Source organism: Leguminivora glycinivorella, chromosome 6, assembly GCF_023078275.1.
Source record: "Leguminivora glycinivorella isolate SPB_JAAS2020 chromosome 6, LegGlyc_1.1, whole genome shotgun sequence".
Taxonomy (NCBI): domain Eukaryota; kingdom Metazoa; phylum Arthropoda; class Insecta; order Lepidoptera; family Tortricidae; genus Leguminivora; species Leguminivora glycinivorella.
Window position 1 is genome coordinate 20,269,212 of NC_062976.1, and position 22,615 is coordinate 20,291,826.

The following is a 22,615-nucleotide window of genomic DNA, read 5'->3' on the forward strand; positions in this document are numbered from 1 at the left end:
TTTATATAATTAGATGAAAAGTAGACCATTTAAACAAATGCATGATAAGAAAAATGTTGCTAAGAGGTTTCAGATGTGTGCCATAAAAACTTTGACAATAAGTTTGTATTCGGTAGGTAATTGGCAGCAGTCCCCGATTTGAATTTAGAATTTTCTAGAATGTCAAACAGTTCATCGCCTATTCGGTTAGAAGCTAAGGTGTGCTAAACGCTGGATTAGGTAGGTTGTGTTGTCATTAAATTATTTTGCAAAGAAGTGGCCCGCCGAGTTTCTTGCCGGTCCCATAGTGGATACCCCCGTCCAACTGAGGGGGGACTGAAATCTTCTCGAAGCTGATGCGTAGGGTTAGAGTCGGCGTAGCTTTATTTGACGTTAATATGCGCATTGTACCTACCTACTTCAAAAATAAATATTTCATTTTAATTTTTCATTCATTTCATTTTCATTTTCATTAGCTGATACGGTGAAAAAAATAAATGAAGTGTAGCATGGGCAATTATGGCATATATTAATTAGCACTCGCATGGTGAGTACAATATTAGTTGCTTTTAATTTAAAATTATGGTCGTCAGCAATAATCCGTAACCAGCAAAAAATCGATAAGCATATTGGTAAACCATTAAACGTCATGAAATGACGGCAATAGGACTATTCGCTTTTGTATACGCGTTTAAACTAGTAATAGGGAAGCAAGAAGGATTTATTGTGGGAGGTGCTGTTGTGCATGCAATAGCGAAGTTTCCACATGTTGCTTTCTTAGCTTTGTACAAGGATTCCAATGATGAATATATGTGTGGATCATCTATACTTAACCAATGGATTTTGATAACTGCCGCACACTGTTTCGATGATATAGTGAAAGCACACGCGTCTGTGGGTAATGTATAGATGATTCAGTGAACTTAGATAATAAAACTCCGTCTTGTGGTCACTTTAGGATTTATTAATATGATCCTATTGTGTCCCAGCGCTGGTGGCCTAGCGGTAAGAGCGTTCGCCTTTGAATCCGGAGGTCACGGGTTCGAACCCCGGCTCGTACCAATGACTTTTTCAAAACTTATGTGCGAAATGTCATTTGATATTTGCCAGTCGCTTTTCGGTGAAGGAAAACTTCCTGAGGAAACCGGACTAATCCAAGTAAGGCCTAGTTACCTTTCGGGTTGGAAGGACAGATGGCAGTCGCTCTCGTAAAAACTAGTGCCTCCGCCAAATCTTGGGATTAGTTGTCAAAGCGAACCCAGGCTCTCATGAGCCGTGGCGAAAGCCAGGATAATGCAAGGAGGTTGATGATCCTATTGTGTGCCACTGTTTGGCGAAGGCCTCCCCCTTCTTCTTCCATCCTTCTCGATCTTGAACTACAATTTGCCAGTCTGTCAAAAAGAAGTCTAAGTTATCCCTGATCTGCTACATCCTCGGTTTGACTCATGGAGCTCCCGCTCCATGGTTATCCTGACTGGCCCATAATTCATTCGGCATATGGCAGACATGTCCAGCACAGTCCTACTTTAACTTGCGCGATTTTACTAAAGGATTTATTTTATGTTATTAGAAAATTACACATCTTTGAATCTATTTTTTGCAAGTGTTCAATTGTTAATGATCTTGCCATAGTATCCATACTAATATTATAAATGGGAAAGTGTGTGTGTCTGTTTGTTTGTCCGTCTTTCACGGCAAAACGGAGCGACGAATTGACGTGATTTTTTAAGTGGAGATAGTTGAAGGGATGGAGAGTGACATAGGCTACTTTTTGTCTCTTTCTAACGCGAGCGAAGCCGCGGGCAAAAGCTAGTATTGACTATAAGTATAAAACATTAATATCACTGCTGGACCTTTCAACAGGTAATGTTAACAGGGCGACTGGGAAGCTGTACCGCGTCGAGAGTTACCGCCAGCACGAGAAATGGGACACGGTCAAAGTGCACTACGACATAGCTCTGTGTAAACTGAAGAAGCCGATTCAGTTTGGACACTCGGTGAAGAGAGTTCTGATGGTGAAGCGGCCGCCGAAAGCGAGTGTGGGTGACTTGGCTGGATGGGGCGCGACCGAGGTAAGCACATAGACTATTCCCGTATTTATGTGTCGACAATAAATAAATAATTATTGGGGACACCATACACACATCAACTTAGCCCCAAACTAAGCAAAGCTTGTACTATGGGTGCTAACTTGCTAAGCGACGTTATACATACTTAAATAGATAAATACATACTTATATATGTCACCGTAAAATTGTAAAAACCGTTAGTTTATATTTCACTAGCGAGATTATGAACTAACGAAATATTGTGAACCGTAATTACGTACAGTTCACAATTATTAGGGTGAAATTATGCTGTAGGTACAAGACTGCATGGGCACTAAAAGTGTACACACTTTCCAACAAGCGTAGGTGTCTAAAATCAATCGGCTAAAAGGGCCAGCGAGCCAGTGGGGGTGGAATACTAATAATTCTACTTCAATAAAAAGGACGTTAGGTCGTCACGGCCGCTCAAATCACATTTAGTATAAGTATACGTACTATTAGCTGGCTAAATAGCTACTCATATATTGTATAAGTTTTATAACTATATATATAAATAAATAAATATTGGGGACACCTTACACATATCAACTTAGCCCCAAACTAAGCAAAGCTTGTACTATGGGTGCTAAGCGACGATATACATACTTAAATAGATAAATATATACTTATATACATAGAAAACATCCATGACTCAGGAACAAATATCTGTGCTCATCACACAAATAAATGCCCTTACCGGGATTCGAACCCAGGGCCGCGGCTTAGCAGGCAGGATCACTACCGACTGAGCCAGACCGGTCGTCAATGCTAAAATATGAACCACTATCACTATAGTTTGTTTCATTTTCTATTTTTAAGGAAAAGGAATACACGGAATCTGTTCAGCTGAAGCACACGAGACAAAAGTTGTGGAATCATAATCAGTGCAAAAAAGTCTTAAGCCGAGTGCCTAGAGGAACTATCTGTGGAGGCGAAGCTAGATCCAGAGGAAACTACGCTTCAAAGTAATTTGAATATCGTCATCCAGGGTGAATAGTGCCGTGTAGTGCCGGCATCTGATAAGAATAGGCTACTTGACCCTTTTATTGAGTTTGTCTTATCTTATATTATTACTTACTATTCAATTAACCGAAAAAAATATCACTATATTTAATATGACTTATAATCCGCAAAAAAAATTTTTAAAGAATATTTTTATGTAATCAGGCAAAAACAACATCAGCCATATATGTCATCTATAGATTTTCTGTGAATAAAGAAAACATCACTTTTTGACACTTTAAGTACGAGGCATAAAGGTCATTATGTCAGTGATTGATTTCACATGAATTCTATGACGTCACTACACGGCCTACAGAGTTTTCGGTGGCCAAAATAAAAAAAAATACTCACATTTTTAAATTAAAAAAAATACGTAATCATCGTACACATTTAATACCCAAAAGCATTACTATATTGGTTTCTTATGACAAATATTACAGAATACAATCATTTATAGTCCTAAATTAGATATGAATCTAGTAGCCAAAAGCACCACCCCATTTCGTCCCGTAGGTGTCGTATAAGGCGACTAAGGGAAAACTAATGGTAGCAGATATGCACATGAGCGAGGTTCACCCGTATCTTTAGCGGGGTCCTTGCTCACCTGTGCACGCTGCAGAAACAATAAAACTGCGGTGAATAGAGGTCGCTGGGATAAACTTAACAGGGAAAACAAAATAGAATTTATCTCACCAATATTGTTATTTTCAATGGAATAATAAAATTTGTTTAGATGTTTATCTAGGAATCGACAGTAAATCTCTTTAGGATTGTTTTCCCTATTCGCCCCAGCCACCCCTATTCACCTTTGTTAACGGTAAATGCTTGTCAACGATATTTTTCGAACGAACCGTTGAGTGAATTATTCGGTACATTTTCATGGTTGGTTTTTTTCTCCAAATTAAATAAGTATTTGGAGAGAATCTTTGATAAGGTACAAGCGGAGCAAATCTCGACTAGGGGCAATTGTAACTGTGTTGTATACATGATACTGAGGCGTTTCAACATATTAGTGACAAAATTTTTATGAGACATACAAATATCATTATGTAATTATAATTCTTTATTATTATTCTTATTAACACTTTTTTATTATTCTTCAGGGGTGACTCAGGCAGCGGACTACTGGTAGACAACAAAATAATCATCGGCCTGGTGTCCTACAAAGACCCTTACGTCTCACGCAGTCTTGTGATATACACTGACGTCCCGTACTTCTATGATTGGATTCAACGCACGACAAGGGAACTAGAGTGCTCTTGGGGTTATTGAGAATAAATGTAAAATAATAAAGATTTTATGTAAGTAGTTTTATTTTAACCAAGAACTATATAATACGGGACTGACGAAGCCCATACAAAAAAGCGTACCCTTGAAATGTATGGGCCTTTTAGGCTTAAAACTAGATGGCGCTGTTCGCAGCATCATCATCATCATCGGCCTTCAAGTCTCTAACAGACTATTCAAGCATCCCTCTCGGCTACCTCACTGGGAGCCTTTAGAACTATTTTTTGACTCCGTAAGATGTGATATAGCATAGCTTACAACATGAGGGTTAGACCAGTAGTGCACTTAACGAATAATGTAAGATAAGTTTGTGACAATGTTTATTGTTTTGACAGTGAAACATGTGCAATGTTCAATAAGCTAGTAGACATTTTTGAAGTTAAACTTCTAATACGACTTCCAACTGAAGCGCGTAACAGTCAGTCATTGTTATTTTGCGTGAAATACCGCTCACTCAGCGCGTAATATTCTGTCAGTGCGCGTAACATTCGCCCAACGCGACTCACTCATTCACTCAGAATGGTTTTGAATGGTGGAATGGTTAGTTGGAATGTGTGTGTTTTATATTTAGATAAAATAGCGAGTAACTAAACGCGAAAACGTGATGATCACTTGACAAAATGGTTGGAATGAGTGACTTCTGGTTCGAGCGCCATCTTAGCGGTCTCGCTTAGTGTGCGTGTGTTAAGTATATATTATTTAGATCGAGTACAAAACTATTTGAGCAAATAGCAATGTAAAATATTTAATACAGTAAAAATATGGACGTAACTAAAGGCAAAAACGTGATGGTCACTTGACAAAATGTTTTTGAGGTAATGTTATGAAGTTTTACTTCTTCCGCGCGGAGAGACTCCATGTTTTTTTTTTGAGAAGCTTATTTTTAATTACCTTATCTACCTATATTATCGTCATAAGTCATTAATCCGTGACAAATAACAATAGCTTGCTTAATTGATAAGCAATTGGAAAACTAGTCTACTTAAAGTAGTAATAATGGCATTAATAGCAATAGGAGTTGTTGCTCTGCAGCTTCTCAAATCCGTAGTAGGAGAAATCGAAGGTTTCATAGTTGGTGGTGATTATGTAGATTCTATAAAGGAATACCCTCATGTTGCTTCTCTGGCGATAGAACAGTCTACTAAATCGGGTGATGATTATATTTTATGTGGGGCATCTATATTGAACCAAGTGATTTTAATAACTGCAGCGCATTGCATGGACGACTCTAAGGAAATAATAGCGTCTGTGGGAAGTGTAATAGGTATTTTATTTTTTTAGTTGTTTGATTAGGACATGATTATCATGATATTAAAATAAAGAAGCATGCCATTTGTTCTTATAAAAAATAAAAACGCAAAATTATTTGGGGAAAATATAATTTTGGCCACTTCTAGGCTGCGAAACAGCGCCATCTAGTTTTAAGCCTAAAAGGCCAATACATTCCAGGGATAAGCTTTTTTGTATGGGCTTTGTCTGATTATAAACGTCCTTGTTTATATTTCTAGTTGAGCAAGGAGACCCGTATCTAGTCGAAAAGTATAAGCAGCACGACAAATGGCTTCACCCCAGTTACGACATAGCTTTATGTAAACTGAAGAAGGCACTCACTTTTGGGAAGGCGGTGAAACGGGTCCTTCTGATGAGGACTCCACCGAAGGCGCAAACAGCTGTCTTGACTGGTTGGGGCGCTTATGAAGTACGTCAATTGTTGTTCTCGTTATTCGTATTATACCTCGCCAGCTCGCCACACACTTCACGAGCAGCGTTAGGAAGTAACGAGGGAAGTAGGCAGAGGCATAATAGTGTGGCCTCGCTACTCGTCATGCACCTCATCATGCCCACCGCTCCCTATTTTGTCAGTTTTTTTTTGGCGCGAGTCGGACAACAACATCAACAACAACCTAGTGCGATAATCGCACGAGTAGGGCAGTGTGTGGCCGGAAAAAGCAACATCGCGGCAGTGCGAGGAGCATCGCGAAGGGCAGCGCGAGGGGCATAGTGTGGTAGGTATAAATCTGACTGCCATCTCTCGAGATAGGTTTACAATTTTTGAACCTCCGTTTTTACAATGGCCCCTCCAATATTTAACCACCAGCGTAGCGAGTGGTTCGAGAAGTGGAATCTTGAACGTTACGAGGGTTTCAAGGCACGAAGGTTAAACAAACTTTGCCGCCGAGTGAAACACAAATTTTTTCACCTGCCACACCAACACGAACAAAATACTGTCTATAAAATATATTAAAACTAAATCTAACCAATCAATGTATTCAATATTTTTGTTTCAAAATCATCATTTATAGGTAAATTATACTTGCCAGCTCAAGATCAAGTTAAAATTGGTATGAAATTACTTTGCACTCTCGTGAATAAAATGCTTATTTGCTATTTTTTCGAGCTATTCGAAAGAACGTAAGCGTTTACCAGTTGGTGTGGTAAAAACATTTTTTTTTTTCTCAGGAGGTCAATATAAGTCTAATGAAAATAACCGTGAATCATTCAAAACTCTTTTCTCAGGAAGTTGACTACTTAGAATCAGTCCAGCTAAAACATGCAAAACAGAGACTATGGCCTAATAAGAAGTGCAAACAACTCGTCGAAATGGCACCCAACGGAACGATTTGTGGGGGTAAACCTAATGCTACAAGGAATTTTGCTTCCAGGCAGGTATTACATGTGGACATAGTTCTTGTTTAACCGTACGTGTCAGTATTGATACCTGAGCTAGCGAAGGATTCCAATACTGAACCGCGTGCGTAGCGAGGGTTTCAAGGTACGTACGTTAAGCAAACTTTTCCACCGAGTGAAACACAACATTTTTCGCCAACTCTAATAAAATACTAATTAAACATCAAACTAAATCAAATCAACAAATTCAGGAAACATGATTAAAAATCATCGTTTTCAAAGGTTTTTAACAGCCAGCTTAAGACATTAAGTTGAAATCTGTATGAAAAGAAATTACTTTTCACTTCGCTATCAGTTTTTAAGCCCCGACGCGACGGGGTGTTTATAAGTTTGACGTGTCTGTCTGTCTGTTTGTCTGTCTGTCTGTCTGTCTATCTGTCTATCTGTCTATCTGTCCGTCTGTTTGTCTGTGCTTCTGTCTGTGGCATCGTAGCTCCCGAACGGATAAACCGATTTAGATTTCGTTTTCTTTGTTTGAAAGCTGAGTTAGTCAGGAGTGTTCTTAGCCATGCTTCATAAAAATCGGTCCACTGTGTCGGGGGCTTAAAAGTTTAATGTTGTGGTTAGGTTATTGAAGAGTCCAGAGAGCCTTTACCAGTTGGTGTGGTGACTAAGAGCCACGTGCACCAACGAAAATGGAGGGTTAACCCGAGGGTCAACCCTCCATTTTATATAGAATTTGACAGTTGACAGCCCACTAACCCTGAGTTAAGTGGTTGGTGCGAGTGCAGTGGGCCTAAGCTCTTTACTTACGCATTTTTTTTCAGAGGCGACTCAGGGAGCGGTCTCCTCATCAACAACAAAGTGCTCATTGGTATAGTATCGTTCAAAAACAAGAAGTTCTCTCGCAGCATCGTCGTCTATACGGATACCTCATACTACTACGATTGGATCGTGCGCGAATCAAAACTGTTAGTATGCTGTAAAAGGTGTAATACTAAAAAAAATACTACTAAGAAGAATGGATAGTCAACTTGTGATTATTATTAAATTATATTAAGTATCAAACTTATTTTTTACCATGCAGAATCATTTACGAAACTAAATATTTTTTAAATTAAAGGAAAAGTCACACCTCCGGCAAGACTCGAACCTGCTACCGCCGGTGGTCGTACAGCCACTCCGACCTACTGAACCACGGAGGTCAGCTGGATGTGTGCAAATTTTCCATGCTTTCCCTCAATTCTTAGCCTTAGTGCGTTTTCACATTAGGTATCCGATCTGATGTCGGATGTCGGACCGATACCCAATACATTACAGGCGCCATCTTGGATTTTTTCTATTAAAATCCTTCCGACTTCCGATATCGGATCGGATAATGTGAAAACGGACTTAAGGTGACGTATAGTGGCATCTACCGATAAGAATACATATAACTCTCTCTCAGCCAAGGAGTGGAATTCTTTGCAGCTCTATATTTCCGAGCTCGTATAACCCGGCAACCTTCAAATCTAGGGTGAACAGGCATCTTCTGGGCGAGCTCACTCCATGATAGCTCACCTTTGGCTAGTCCCTGGCCATGAGTAAGCCCATTGTAAATAAAAAAAAGAATGCATCAAATGGAGCGACGACTTGACGTGATTTTTTAAGTGGAGATAGTTGAAGGGATGGAGAGTGACATATGCTACTTTTTGTCTCTTGCTAACGCGAGCGAAGCCGTGAGCAAGAACTTTTCGTTTGTTTACGTTCAGAACAGTGACATTTGGTGCAGTGGCACTTCTGATGAGGATCAGAACGGAACTCCTCAAATCTGAACGGCACACTTATAGTGACTTTCGTATTTTTATAGGAACAGCATGCATTTAAGTTCAGAACAGCCACATTTATTTGTTAGGAGATTAATTCTCTTTGTTATGCTTACACATTGAGTTTTCAAATTTTGTCAAGCTCGATTTCTTATACTCGGATATCGGATTCATGAGTAATTGAGGAAACTCTTCAAACCTTAACGGTATACGTATAATCATTTGTGTTTCCATCAAATAATCAAAGATTTACACATTAAAAGCAGTTCTAAAAAATATCTACACATTTCTACATTATCCAACATTCGCAAGTACCTTTCACCAGAACCCCAAAAGCGGCGGTTTTTTTTCTTAAAAAATATTTTTATTGATGTAAACATTCTAATGCGACTTCCAACTGACAGCGCGCAACACTCAGTCATTGTTACGTTGTGTGAAATGCCGCTCACTCAGCGCGTAACATTTTGTCAGTGTCGTTGCGCTCTTAGCGCGACTCACTTATTCCATTCATTCACTTAAATTCAGTCAGTCAGTGATTGAACAAAATGCCTACAGAATGGTTTTGAATGGTGGAATGGTTGGTTGGAATGTGTGTGTTTTATATTTAAGTAGATAGACGTAAGTACTTATCTAACAGCGAAAGCTTGATTGATGGTCACTTGACAAAATGGTTGGAATGTGGCACTTCTGGTTCGAGCGCCATCTTAGCGATCTCGCTTCGTAAATAACTCATTAACTAGCATTATTAATATTTATTAATTAACTATTAGCGACCCGTGTTTGCGTTATATTGTATGTGTGTGTTATATTTAGATAGAATTCAAAATGATTTGAGCAAATAGCAACGTGATGGTCACTTGACAAAATATTTTTGAGGTTATGTTATGAATGAAATAAAACTATGGAAACGGATTAAATCGCGTATAATGAATTTAAAATACATCCCGACGTTTCGAACTCTTTACAGCGTTCGTGGTCAACGGGTGACTGAGGAAAAATTAAAATGTGCAAAAGCTACCCACTTACAAGAAATATTAACGAACCATGACCACAAATAATATAGATTTCTAAGGCAGGTTCACACACTATTAATAAAGCTAGTTATACAATATTCAAAAAATTTTACCATTACTCTGTTAAAAAATAATTAACCAATTAATCTACACAAAATTGACAAAGAAACAAACTGCAAATGTCCAACACCATACAACACAAATGCCTCACAGCCTTTGTCGTGCTTGTTCCATTATCAGATGTACTACTGGATCCCAAGCCGGTGGTTCGAAACGTCGGGATGTATTTTAAATTCATTAGACGCGATTTAATCCGTTTCCATAGTTTTATTTCATGAGTAACTATCGCGGTAACCGAAGACAATATTATGTTATGAAGTTACACTTTTTTTTTATTATTAATGGGCTCCACACACTGTTTTTGTAATTATATTATAGACCAGGTGCCGTAGCCGAATGGCATTTCTGCGAAGCGAAACGAAAACGAAACGCCGCGAAAGTTAGTCTGACTCTGTCACGCCAATACGCACGAGCGATAGAGATAGATATATACGAGCGTTTCGTTTCGTGAGCGTTTGTATCATTCGGCTACGTACCCAGTGATCGACCTTAGTCGCACCTGATGGAAAGTGACGACAACGCCGAAGCTGGTTCAGTAATAGCCTATTCACTCTTGGCCTGTATAAGTACACCCAGATTGTACTCAACCGGGAATACAGAAGAGTCATGTTCCACTCCTTAGCAGTTCGCAGAGAAGACGCAAACCTTTTCGTGCGAATAAACGGTAGGTAGTAATTACAGATTCTTCTCTGTTTATAACTAACTAATTAAGTTTCAACTCGTCGTCGGTTGATAAGCAACCAATAAATCTAGATTACTCTAAGCAACCATGGCCGTCAGACTTTTCGTTCTAATATACATTTTTAAAATTGTATCAGGGAAATTTGAAGGCTTCATAGTCGGGGGTGATTATGTCCGAAATATCTCTGAGGTCCCTTGGGTCGGATTTTTGTCCTTCACGAGCGTTGACAACAAATTTGGATGTGGCTCGTCTATTCTGAACCAAAATATATTGATAACCGCCGCGAACTGTTTCGCGCTTAACGAATTCTACGAGATAACAGCTTCGTTTGGTCACGTTAACAAATACGAGGGTTTAGTTCACCGCGTCGCAGAGTATAAGGTGCATAACAAATGGGACGAGATGACCATGAGTTACGACATAGCTCTGTGTAAGCTAAAGCAGTCCCTGAAGTTCAATGCAAATGTGAAGCGATTGGCAATGGTTCAGGGGTGGTTGTCGGAAAAATTGGACACACGGAAAGCAGAATTGGCCGGATGGGGAGTAGTCGAAGTACGTGTGAGAGCAATTCCCGTTAAGTTTGTACATTTGGATTACGTCTCCGATTTTGATAAAAATTGGTAGGCTGATAGTGTCCATGATGCTGAGCAAGATCCACTAGGTTTCCCAAAATGTCCTATGTAGTTTGTATGAAACCTTCCTTTTTTGTTAACAGATTCAATACATTTTCGGTGACAAAAAAGGAAAGTTTCATACTCAATCAACCTAGGAAATTTTGGGAAACCTAGTGGATCTTGCTCAGCATCATGGATTTTATCAGCCTACCAATTTTCATCCAAATCGGAGACGTGATCCAAATATACATACTTAACGGGAATTGCTGGTGAATATTGTGCATTCTGATTTAAAATCAATTTTTTCTACTCGTCGACTTTAATCTGTCAATTAGCATACCATAGACTAAACAGTGTCATAAACTATAATATCTGTAGACAACTATAATAAATTAAAAAATGGAGTTTCATGCAAGGTCTATGCTAATTTACCATGTCTGACAAATTTGTCTCCATCTAAAACACATTTTTTTATCAGTCGCGTTATCGGCCAAACAGAGGCAGTTACTACAAACATCTTACCAGGAAATTCGATGTTGATGACAACGGTGAACGACGCTATTAACATTAACTTTAACTGATGATGATAATGGTTCGTCTGCGTTAAACTCAAAAATTTCAATCATTGGCATTGTACTTGTTTACTTATAGTAAGTATAATAAGTATACTAATTCTCAGTGCGCGAAATTCTGATAGGTACACATAATACATGTCGTTAGCAACAAAGGTGACAGAAAAGTGACATTTACGTAAGTTTAATATCACAATATGTAACTTTTACTTTTGTAAGAAAGTGAAAACGTAATTAAACTTTTTTTTCAGGAAATTAAATTCAAAGATATGAAAATGTTAAAAAGCGTAGTTCAAGAAATGTGGACCCGAAAAGAATGCGATGCAGTGTTATATAATCTCCCCGAAGGGACTCTTTGCGGTGGAGAAGAAAAAGGCAAGGACTTCGTTTCTAGGTAAATTTGCTTTCCTTGGTCCTCGTGAGACCTAGGAGATCTTTGTCAGGTCTATGAAGGGGTCTCTCATTGTTCCCATAGTCTTAAGTTATAATGTTTCAAGAGAGCTTAGAATTTTAAAGGTGGAAAATGTGTGCCTTGAGTGAGACTTGAATTCATGGCCTCTGCATCCACATTTTCATTACGCATAATATGGTTTTTCTCAGAAACGCGTAACTTTTCAGGATGTCCATAAAACAAACCTAGCCTAAACTAACTCGCAAAGTTAACCGTTCAGAATAATGTCTAATGAAAATAATGAATATAATGAATATATGAATAACATGTCAAACAAAGGGATCCGTCTATAAAGAAAAGCTCTTGGCTTCTTTTTACATCAAAAATACGCGGTTAAAGTCTTTCGGGTTACTCAGGGCACGTTGTATATGTACGTAGAAAAAGCGACTTCCACCAGTAAAATATCCAGGAATCGAACACGGGTCTTCCAGCAACGTATTTACCTTTTTTGTAGTCGTCTAAAATTGTCTAGTGTATTTTATGTTGTTATTGTACTTTTTGAAACGCCAGTAACCAAATGTACAAACGCTCACGATAATATTTCTTTCTTAGCTATCTATCTCTATCGTTCTTGCGTATTGGCGCGACAGAGCCAGACTACATTTCGGCGGGGTTTCGGTGGCGTTTCGTGTCGCAGAAATGCCATTCGGCTACGGCACCAGGTGCCTTTGCCTTTGCGAACATCGAACAATATGTGTTTCCTGTTTACCCGACTACGGCAACGCAAAAGGAGGGTTATGACTTTGACCGGTATGTATGCAGGTATATATGTGGGTATGTATGTATGTATGAATTATGTATGTATGTTCATCTGTTCCCTCATAACTTCTAAAGTATTCATTAGAATTTGACAAACGATACGTCATTCGAATCGTCTTAAACGTCCGCTGGTTATAGGCTATATGCAAACAAAACATGGCGCCCTCTAGAGGTTATAAAGTAACGAAGCAAAAAAATAAAAAAAAAACGTTAGGACGACATGTTGTATATCATTTGATAGGGCTTAATTAGCACATTTATATGTAGGTACATATTGTTAGCTTTAATTCTCAGCTTTACTTGATTACACCGCATAATTCATAAACTTTCGGAAAAATTGACTACTTGCAAATCCGCAAGCCCATTATCAATTCGGTTATTTATCCACGCATTATCCGACTGCGCTTACACAAGAAGGCTTTTGCCAAAGGAACTAATTTGGCTGATTTATATAATTATTTTATTAAAGATTTGCAATATTTTTTCGTAGTGGAGATGGGGGCAGCGGCCTCGTATTTAAAAGAAGAACGATCTGCGGGGTGTACTCATACAAGGACATCCAGGTCTCAAGGAGTATGGCGGTCTACACCAACGTCTCACACTTCTACGATTGGGTTGCGAGCAACGTAAAAAGACTGGAATGCGACTAGGAAGAATTATGTTTCCTTGAATTATGACAAAACAAATCAAAATATGTAGTACGTTAATATATTAAATTAAACAAATTATTTACGACTAAGAAAACAAAAAACTTATATATGTTATTAGTACTTACATTGTGAAACATGGGGAGGAAGTTGAGTATTACTAACGAGAGTAAGTTAAATCGCGACGGCTTGCCGTAGCGATTTAAAGACTCGAGTTAGTAATATTCATACTCTCCGAGTTACACACAATGTTTTTCATCACACTCGCAATGTAAAAGTATGTAAATAGAATTAAAAAAGTTAAGTACGGTACAAAACATTTCATTATTCCCTTGGAAGAACGACGTTTCTATAACTCACGCTCCGTCGGCGTGCAATAGCACATTTAAAGTGCGGGTGTGACGAAAAATACCATAAAACTCAATTTAATTTTTATTTAGCATAAACGTCTGCTAACGATTCTAAACATTTTTATATTAAAGGAAAAAATGGAAAAATTTACGCTTCCGGCGGGACTTGAACCCGCACCATTTTTGCAATCCGTGCAATGCTCTTACCAATTGAGCTACGGAAGCCACGCCGGACTTCGCAAATCTTTCCATGCCTTTCCTTTTGTACACACGTCTTGGGGTGACGTCTAGCGCCATCTACCGACAGACTATGCAAAAAGTGCGTGGAGTCCCATGCGTGAAGAAGTGAACCATAATGATGTGGATAGAAAATATTAAGGGTTATTCAAAATTCGAGTTGGCAACTCAGAGCGTTTACCGCTGTCAATGAGCGTTTTTTTAAGTAGGTAGTAATTACAGTTTCATCACTTTTTTTTATAATCAACCCAACTAATTAAGGTTTTAACTCATCGTCAATTGATAAGCAACCAATAAATCTAGATTACTCTAAGCAACCATGGCCGTCAGACTTTTCGTTCTAATATACATTTTTAAAATTGTATCAGGGAAATTTGAAGGCTTCATAGTCGGGGGTGATTATGTCCGAAATATCTCTGAGGTCCCTTGGGTCGGATTTTTGTCCTTCACGAGCGTTGACAACAAATTTGGATGTGGCTCGTCTATTCTGAACCAAAATATATTGATAACCGCCGCGAACTGTTTCGCGCTTAACGAATTCTACGAGATAACAGCTTCGTTTGGTCACGTTAACAAATACGAGGGTTTAGTTCACCGCGTCGCAGAGTATAAGGTGCATAACAAATGGGACGAGATGACCATGAGTTACGACATAGCTCTGTGTAAGCTAAAGCAGTCGCTGAAGTTTAATGCAAATGTGAAGCGATTGGTAATGGTGGAGTGGTGGATTTTGGAAAAATTGGACACACGGAAAGCAGAATTGGCCGGATGGGGAGTAGTCGAAGTACGTGTGAGAGTAATTCCCGTTAAGTTTGTACACTTGGATTACGTCTCCGATTTCGATAAAAATTGGTGGGCTGATAGAGTCCAATTGGTGGGCTGATGGGTTAAATTGTGGCGTATGCGACAGGCTGGCAACCTGTCACTGCAATGACACAGTTTCGTTTTCTTACAACCCCTTAATTGCCAAGAGTGGCACTGAAACTTTAGTAGTTTCATGTGTTCTGCCTACCCCTATATGGGATACAGGCGTGATTGTATGTTGTTGTTGTTGTTGTTGATAGAGTCCATGATGCTGAGCATCTTCCATCAGATTTCCCAAAATGTCCTATGTAGTTTGTATGGAACCTTTCTTTTTGTTACCAGATTTCTGTACATTTTCGGTAACAAAAAAGGAAAATTTCATACTCAATCAACTTAGGACACTTTGGGAAACCTAGTGGATCTTGCTCAGTATCATGGACTCTATCAGCCTACCAATATTTATCCAAATCGGAGACGTGATCCAAATACTTAACGGGAATTGCTGGTGAATATTGTGCATTCTGATTTAAAATCAATTTTTAATCTGTCAATTAGGATACCACAGATTAAACAGTGTCATAAACTATAATATTTCATTATACTTCTCTGTAGACAACTATAATAATTTCAAAAATGGAGTTTCATGCAAGGTCTATGCTAATATACGATGTCTGACAAATTTGTCTCCATCTAAAACACATTTTTTCATCAGTCGCGTTATCGGCCAAACAGAGGCAGTTACTACAAACATCTTACCAGGAAATTCGATGTTGATGACAACGGTGAACGACGCTATTAACATTAACTTTAACTGATGATGATAACGGTTCGTTTGCGTTAAACTCAAAAATTTCAATCATTGTTTACTTATAGTAAGTATAATAATTATACTAATTCTCAGTGCGCGAAATTCTGATAGGTATAATACACATAATACATGTTGTTAGCAACAAAGGTGACAGAAAAGTGACATTTACGTAAGTTTAACATCACAATATGTAAGTTTTACTTTTGTAAGAAAGTGAAAACGTAATTAAACTTTTTTTTAGGAAACGAAATTCAAAGATATGAAAATGTTAAAAAGCGTAGTTCAAGAAATGTGGACCCGAAAAGAATGCGATGCAGTGTTATATAATCTTCCCGAAGGGACTCTTTGCGGTGGAGAAGAAAAAGGCAAGGACTTCGTTTCTAGGTAAATTTGCTTTCCTAGGTCCTCGTGAAACCTAGGAGATCTTTGTCAGGTCTATGAAGGGGTCTCTCATTGTTCCCATTGTCAAGTTATAATGTATCTTAAGTTATAATGTATCTACGTCACCGCAAAGAAAACATGGCGCCCTCAAAAAAATGAAAAAAAAGTTAGGACGACATGTTGTATATCATTTGATAGGGTTTAATTAGCACATTTCAAATTTGCATTGATATATTGAGATCCGGATAATTCATACATTTTTCGGAAAAATTTACTACTTGCAAATCCGCAAGCGCTCTGAAATATATCCACGCATTATCCGACTGCGCTTATACAAGAAGGCTTTTGCCAAAGGAACTAATTAGGCTGCTTTATATAATTATTTTATTAAAGATTTGCAATATTTTTTCGTAGTGGAGATGGGGGCAGCGGCCTCGTATATAAAAGAAGAACGATCTGCGGGGTGTACTCATACAAGGACATCCAGGTCTCCAGGAGTATGGCGGTCTACACCAACGTCTCACACTTCTACGACTGGGTTGCGAGCAACGCAAAAAGATTGGAATGCGACTAGGAAGAAATTGAATATTTTCTGTTTTAATTTTGTTTCCTTGAATTATGAAAAAACAAATCAAAATAGAATGTTACATATTAAATTAAACAAATCACTTAGGACTAAGAAAACAATTTAAAAAACTTATACATGTTTATAGTACATTGTGCAACAAGGGGAGGAAGTTGAATATTACCAAAGAGACGAGTTTGTAATATTCATACTCTGCGAGTTACACACAATGTTTTTTATCACACTCGCAATGTAAAAATATGTAAATAGAATTAAAAAAGTTAAGTGCGGTACAAGAAATTTCATTATTCTCTTGGGAGAACGATTTTTCTATCACGCTCCGCCTGCGTGCAATAGTGCCACGCCGCCGCTTTTAAAGTGCGGGTGTGATGAAAAAATCATAAAACTCAATCTGTTATTTGACGGGATTCTTTACACTATATACTCTCGAAAAAAAAGTGCGTGGAGTCCCGTGCGTGAAGAAGTGAAACTTCGTAATGTGTAAATGAAAATAGGAAGGGTTATTCAAAATTCGAGTTGGCAACTCTGAGCGTTTAACGATGTCAGTTGGACGTCGCATTAGCATTTCAATAATGTTTTATTTTGTACCCTAGACAAAGAGCCCCTCACGCAAGCAGCTGCCGCACACGTTGATTTGCAATTATGAATTACTGCGTGAGAAAGCCTCATGCGGGGGTCAATTCTTCTGTGTAACTGTGCGTCTTGTGGGGCTCCACAAGCAAACTTGTCTATGCCAAAGGCTGCGAACTTGTACTGTGCGCCGAGACAAGACAACTATGACAACATAATATATACTTGAGCCGATCGCCCCTCGGACGTCAGCCACCGGTCCAAGCTGTTTGCTGGTAGCTGCTCTTTGAAAGGTAGACTACGCAGAGGTGTCTGCACAGGTGGCGCTCATCATTAGCAAGACTAAGTCCGTTTTCACATTATCCGATCCGATATCGGATCGGATAGTGTGAAAACGCACTAAGGTCGAAAGTACTATATCAGAAATATATGATCATAGGTCTGTATGCCTCCTCTTTTCTCCAACGCGAAGAAAAAGGACGGCATGTTGCCATTGCCAATGATCATATTTCTATGATAGTGTCCTTTCGGCCTAATCTAATCATCAAAAAAGATTAACGAATGCTTATAGAAGACCTTTGACGACCGGCCTGGCCTGGCTGGTAGTGACCCTGCCGGCTATGCCGCGGTCCCGGGTTCTAATCCCGGTAAGGGCATTTATTTGTGTAAACACAATCGACAACAGTTGTCGAGAGAAAGTTACTTTTACTTATAGGTCTAACTGGGACTTGAGCACTTGTTGTACACCCTGTTTTTATTGAATTCCGTTAACTTTAAGGGAAGGTTCTTCAGATCGAATACTATTTTATATTAATTTCTCTAAGAAACAAGCGTCTTAACATTTACGGTTATCGAGTTCGGTTATCGAGAAAAATTAAGTGACAGCCTTTACCAATACCTAATGTTATTTGTTTTGACATGTGCCGTCAATCTCTTGACACTAACTTAAATCTACCTAATTATTAAGGATCTCTCACGCTAAGAAATTCATTTATTATGTATGAAAACGGTAATATTTTTGTTACGAATTTAACTAAATGTGATATATACTTACAGGATGGTTCCTGATAATGAACCGACGTGTCGAATTTAACGGAAAACAAAAAAAAAACACGGTGTATAAAAAACAGAAAAATGTAGATTTTTTTTGTTCTAGCCTCTCTCGAAATATACATGATTATTTGTAGGGGAACACAACTGTACCTATTACGCAATAGAATTGCATCTACTGATCGGCTTACAGGTGTGATCGTGGTCAAACGTCTACCTATTCATACTAAAAAAAAAATCTACTAAGAAATAATTTGTGTTTCTGTCAAACAAATCTTATAAGAATTCAAATAGCAGTCAGTGTTCATTCCGATTAGGATGCTTCTATTTGTAAACTTGGCAAAAATACTGCCGTGTGGTATATCTCTCCCACGTAGGAAGTTATTGTAAACCCATTCTACATTGTAGTTAAACATTTACGACGCATACATCTCCCTATTTACTAAGAAACAAGAACACAATTTGTCCATTCAAATGGCTACTCGGGGGGGCCATTACGGAGTAACATCCATAGTACGTACACAAAAACATGCAGTCTTAATAGGACAACTGTGGGCGGGTCCATAAAACAATATTGTCCGTAATATTGTTCGCAATTTTCGTAGGGAACATTGCTTGCGAGATTAGATACCATATTTTGTATGGTTATGGCGGAATCACAGACTTACTTTCGTAGAATCCGACTCTAAAGCTCAACCACCAAAATAATACCCAGTAACTATGTAAAGTACAAATTTCTGATAAAATAGTTATTTGTTTTACAGGGGGGAGAAGTTGTTGTTTAACCGCACGTGCCAATATTGATACCTGAGAATTGCGAGGGTTTCAAGGCACGAAGGTTAAACAAACTTTGCCGCCGAGTGAAACACAAAAATACTGACTATAAAACATCAAACTAAATCAAATCCATCAATCTATTCAATATTTATTATTAAAAATCATAATTTAGAGGTAAATTTTACCAGTCCGCTTAACACATCAAGTTAAAATTTGTATGAAATTACTTTGCACTCTTGTGGATAAAATGCAATTTTTCTATCTGTTTTCGAATAGCAAAATAAGCCTTTACCAGTTGGTGTGGTGGAAAGACCTTTTCTTTTTTTTCATGGATAAAAACTTCCCAACTCCGATTTCTACAAGAAAACGTGTACGTGCTTTGCACATTTTTTTAATTTCTGTGATTTTTTTCTTTTAATACCCAAATCCAGTTACTGAGTTCTTTAAATTTTCCAAGACTTGCATTACAGAGAAAGAACTACTTAGGACAGTTTTCTGTCAGCGTCGCATAGAGTTTGGTGACTCGTCAAGTCCTAAGGGGAGGGTAACAGCCCCTGAACCTCCTCCCCATTATATATGTCCCTGCAAATGTACTATTGCCAGACACTATATAGATATATAGATAACACTGCCAGATTTAAAAAAATAGTGTGTCCAATACGAAAAATGTCTCTCGTATTTCAAGAATTCATGATGCAAGTAACACTCGTCTGACTTGGGCAAATGGGCATATTGCCGTCTTGTCTGGGTTGTCTGTAATGGCTGATCGTGGATCAAAGCCTCGAATACAATAGACTCGTGCGCTTGCGTTGGTTTAGTGTATTTTGGGATTGGCACGTGTTTCTTATGTTAATTTACTGGTACCATCTTACGTTTAAATCAGAAATAGTTGTGTTCGTCACAATGCTGTAAATATTAAGAGTGTGGTATGGTTGACACCAGGTGCCTATTTTACTATGCTGACAATTGTCCCCTGACTCCATATTTCCTCGATTTCGGTGAGTGACAGAAAGACAAAGCGTTTCATTGTCGTAGCGTAACCGATTACCTTGTCAGCGGTATTTCCGCTTTGTAAAGGTAAGCGACTTAGAAAAAATAGCCTGTTGAGAGGGTTGACTGTAGGCTCAATGCGGTAAAATTTGGCAACCCTTTAAAAAAAAATCTTCTCCCGAAGAATTAGTCATTTTTGATCCAGTTTTACTGAAGGAAACACAATCGCGTGACTATTAAGTATACAAATGATCCACTCAACTTGATGATTAACAAGCAGAATAAGAATGCATTATCGTTAATGTCCTCTTAGCTTTTTAGCCATAAATCGTTATCTTGGGCGTAATAGAGCGTATCGCGACAGGAACGTAATAAAGGCAAATGAAGTGAGGAAAAAACATAATTACCAGCAGGTAAACATGATGTACAGGCATCTTACACTGATGTACAGGTAACTTAAAAGATAAATGTCACGTTCGGTACTGTCAAACTAAAATGGAGTTGGGCGGGACATGTTGCTACTTAGACAGAGTGATGGCAGGTAGACTAAAATGTTAACCGGATGGTGGCGGCTTACAGACGTAAGAAGCGCTTGGCATCCGTTAGATCTTGACATCCGAAATTTTCTGGTCACAACTGGCCAACAATGGTTCACAGAATGCTTACAGCCTGTAAAGATTACTTTATTAAAGCAATTTTGCCTTGAGATTAGTTGTCAAAGCAGTCGACCCTTCCCATGAGCCTTCCCTGCCGAATTCCGGGATAATAACGCAAGGAGGATAGTGATGTTTTAAGCTATTTTCATACTTACATGCGGCCTGTGGGTTTAAGCAGCGGGAACAGCGAATTTGAGAAGTTTAGGGTTCTGTTGGGGCTACCACGGAGCTGCAGTGACCTAGATAATGTTTGCGGAGGAGCAGAGTGTCAATTTTGGTATTATATTGCGCAAGGGGTCTTCTGTGGTAGCTCGTGTCTGAGCCGAGTCCAGAAAAATAGTAAAGGAGAAGAAGTGAAAGGAAGTCGCCCTTCGGTTGTATTTTAGTTTAACGTCACTCGTTTCGAACTTTGTCTTTTCCGCACTTGCATTGTAAATTAACTGAATTTATTTATAACAACTTTATTACTATATGAAAATGTCCAAATGGCGCACTTAATGGCAATCGACTAAGCACAAATGGAAGGAATATGTAGATTATGTATACTGTAGGTACTTACTTATTCTTATTGTTAAGTTTATGCGTATACCTACCTACGCGCAAGCTCCAGCGGCCGTTGTTAAGTTGTCGCAATGTAATAACCGTTAGTTACCAGTAAATTACAAGGTGGGTAATGTGGATCGAATCCCGACAAGCGATAGGTGGGGTCGTAAATATGACCACCTCATTACGAGCTAACGAGCGAGAAGCGTCCGTTGTACTTAGAATACTTAGCCGAATGTAGAGGTATTTTACACCTCATTTTTAACCCCCGACGCAAAAACGTCGGGGTGTTATAAGTTTGACGTGTCTGTCTGTCTGTCTGTCTGTCTGTCTGTCTGTCCGTCTGTCCGTCTGTCCGTCTGTCCGTCTGTCCGTCTGTCCGTCTGTCCGTCTGTCCGTCTGTCCGTCTGTCCGTCTGTCCGTCTGTCTGTTTTTTAACCTGTGACGTCTATCTGTCTGTGTGTGTCTATGTCGGTGGCATCGTAGCTCCCGAACGGATGAACCGATTTATATTTAGTTTTTTTTGCCTGAAAGCTGAATTAGTCGGAAGTGTTCTTAGCCATGTGTTGTGTCGATTTCCGTCCCCGTACTATACCTATACCTACCTATCTGCGTAGCTATACTTATGCATTTTTACCCTCTCGTTTAGTTGCAATAAATCAAGTTTAATATCCAGACGCGTTTGACTTACTACTTGCTCCCAAGCAAAATTGAACCTTATCCCGTAAAGAACATGGTCCATACGAACCAAGATGCTCGGACAGTGACTCGTAAAATTAATTGGTTCAATAGAAAAATAGTGTAATTTCGGTGAAATAACGTTAAATAACTGTTGAAATGTGTTTAATTCGTTGGACAAATATGCAACTCAAGTGAATTAAGCAAAAAGAACGATAAGGATTAAGACAATTCGGTGTTTTTAACAAAACAGTTTTGCATATTAATTAAGTGCTATAATCGAACTAAGGACAAGGTGTATCGTGCATATAAACGTTTTTTGGTTCTTAACTACAAATAAGACAGTACTGTGCCGTGTATTACAGTAGTGAGTCGCCGTGATTTAGGTGAAATTGTTGGACAATTTTGTGCGGCGCTTGCTTACCCTACGCATAAAAAGTGAAAAAAGGACTGGAACTTTCCTACAGTGGTTACGTAGTTTACGTGGTGTTTTTTGACTGTATGTTGTGATAGACATTTACTACAATGGAAAACATTGA

At 38.6% G+C, this 22,615-nt stretch overlaps 4 protein-coding genes across 4 annotated transcripts; all 4 read left to right on the forward strand.

Annotated features, from left to right (window-relative positions):
- Positions 1 to 585: 585 nt before the first annotated feature.
- On the forward strand, positions 586 to 4,362 carry LOC125226806 (mite allergen Der f 3-like). The gene is made up of 4 exons (XM_048130912.1): positions 586 to 877; positions 1,843 to 2,051; positions 2,886 to 3,031; positions 4,172 to 4,362. The coding sequence occupies exons 1-4, from the start codon at positions 634 to 636 to the stop codon at positions 4,338 to 4,340; spliced, it is 768 nt and encodes a 255-aa protein (XP_047986869.1). The 5' UTR covers positions 586 to 633; the 3' UTR covers positions 4,341 to 4,362.
- Positions 4,363 to 5,388: 1,026 nt separating this feature from the next.
- Positions 5,389 to 8,051, forward strand: LOC125226854 (trypsin eta-like). The gene is made up of 4 exons (XM_048130988.1): positions 5,389 to 5,619; positions 5,864 to 6,054; positions 6,873 to 7,018; positions 7,811 to 8,051. The coding sequence occupies exons 1-4, from the start codon at positions 5,574 to 5,576 to the stop codon at positions 8,010 to 8,012; spliced, it is 585 nt and encodes a 194-aa protein (XP_047986945.1). The 5' UTR covers positions 5,389 to 5,573; the 3' UTR covers positions 8,013 to 8,051.
- A 2,659-nt stretch (positions 8,052 to 10,710) lies between these two features.
- Positions 10,711 to 13,673, forward strand: LOC125226794 (mite allergen Der p 3-like). Its single transcript, XM_048130896.1, has 3 exons — positions 10,711 to 11,155; positions 12,041 to 12,183; positions 13,490 to 13,673. Exons 1-3 carry the CDS (start codon positions 11,006 to 11,008, stop codon positions 13,647 to 13,649), a joined length of 453 nt encoding a protein of 150 aa, XP_047986853.1. The 5' UTR covers positions 10,711 to 11,005; the 3' UTR covers positions 13,650 to 13,673.
- Positions 13,674 to 14,572: 899 nt separating this feature from the next.
- On the forward strand, positions 14,573 to 16,931 carry LOC125226795 (mite allergen Der p 3-like). Its single transcript, XM_048130897.1, has 3 exons — positions 14,573 to 15,017; positions 16,087 to 16,229; positions 16,641 to 16,931. Exons 1-3 carry the CDS (start codon positions 14,868 to 14,870, stop codon positions 16,798 to 16,800), a joined length of 453 nt encoding a protein of 150 aa, XP_047986854.1. The 5' UTR covers positions 14,573 to 14,867; the 3' UTR covers positions 16,801 to 16,931.
- Positions 16,932 to 22,615: the final 5,684 nt, after the last annotated feature.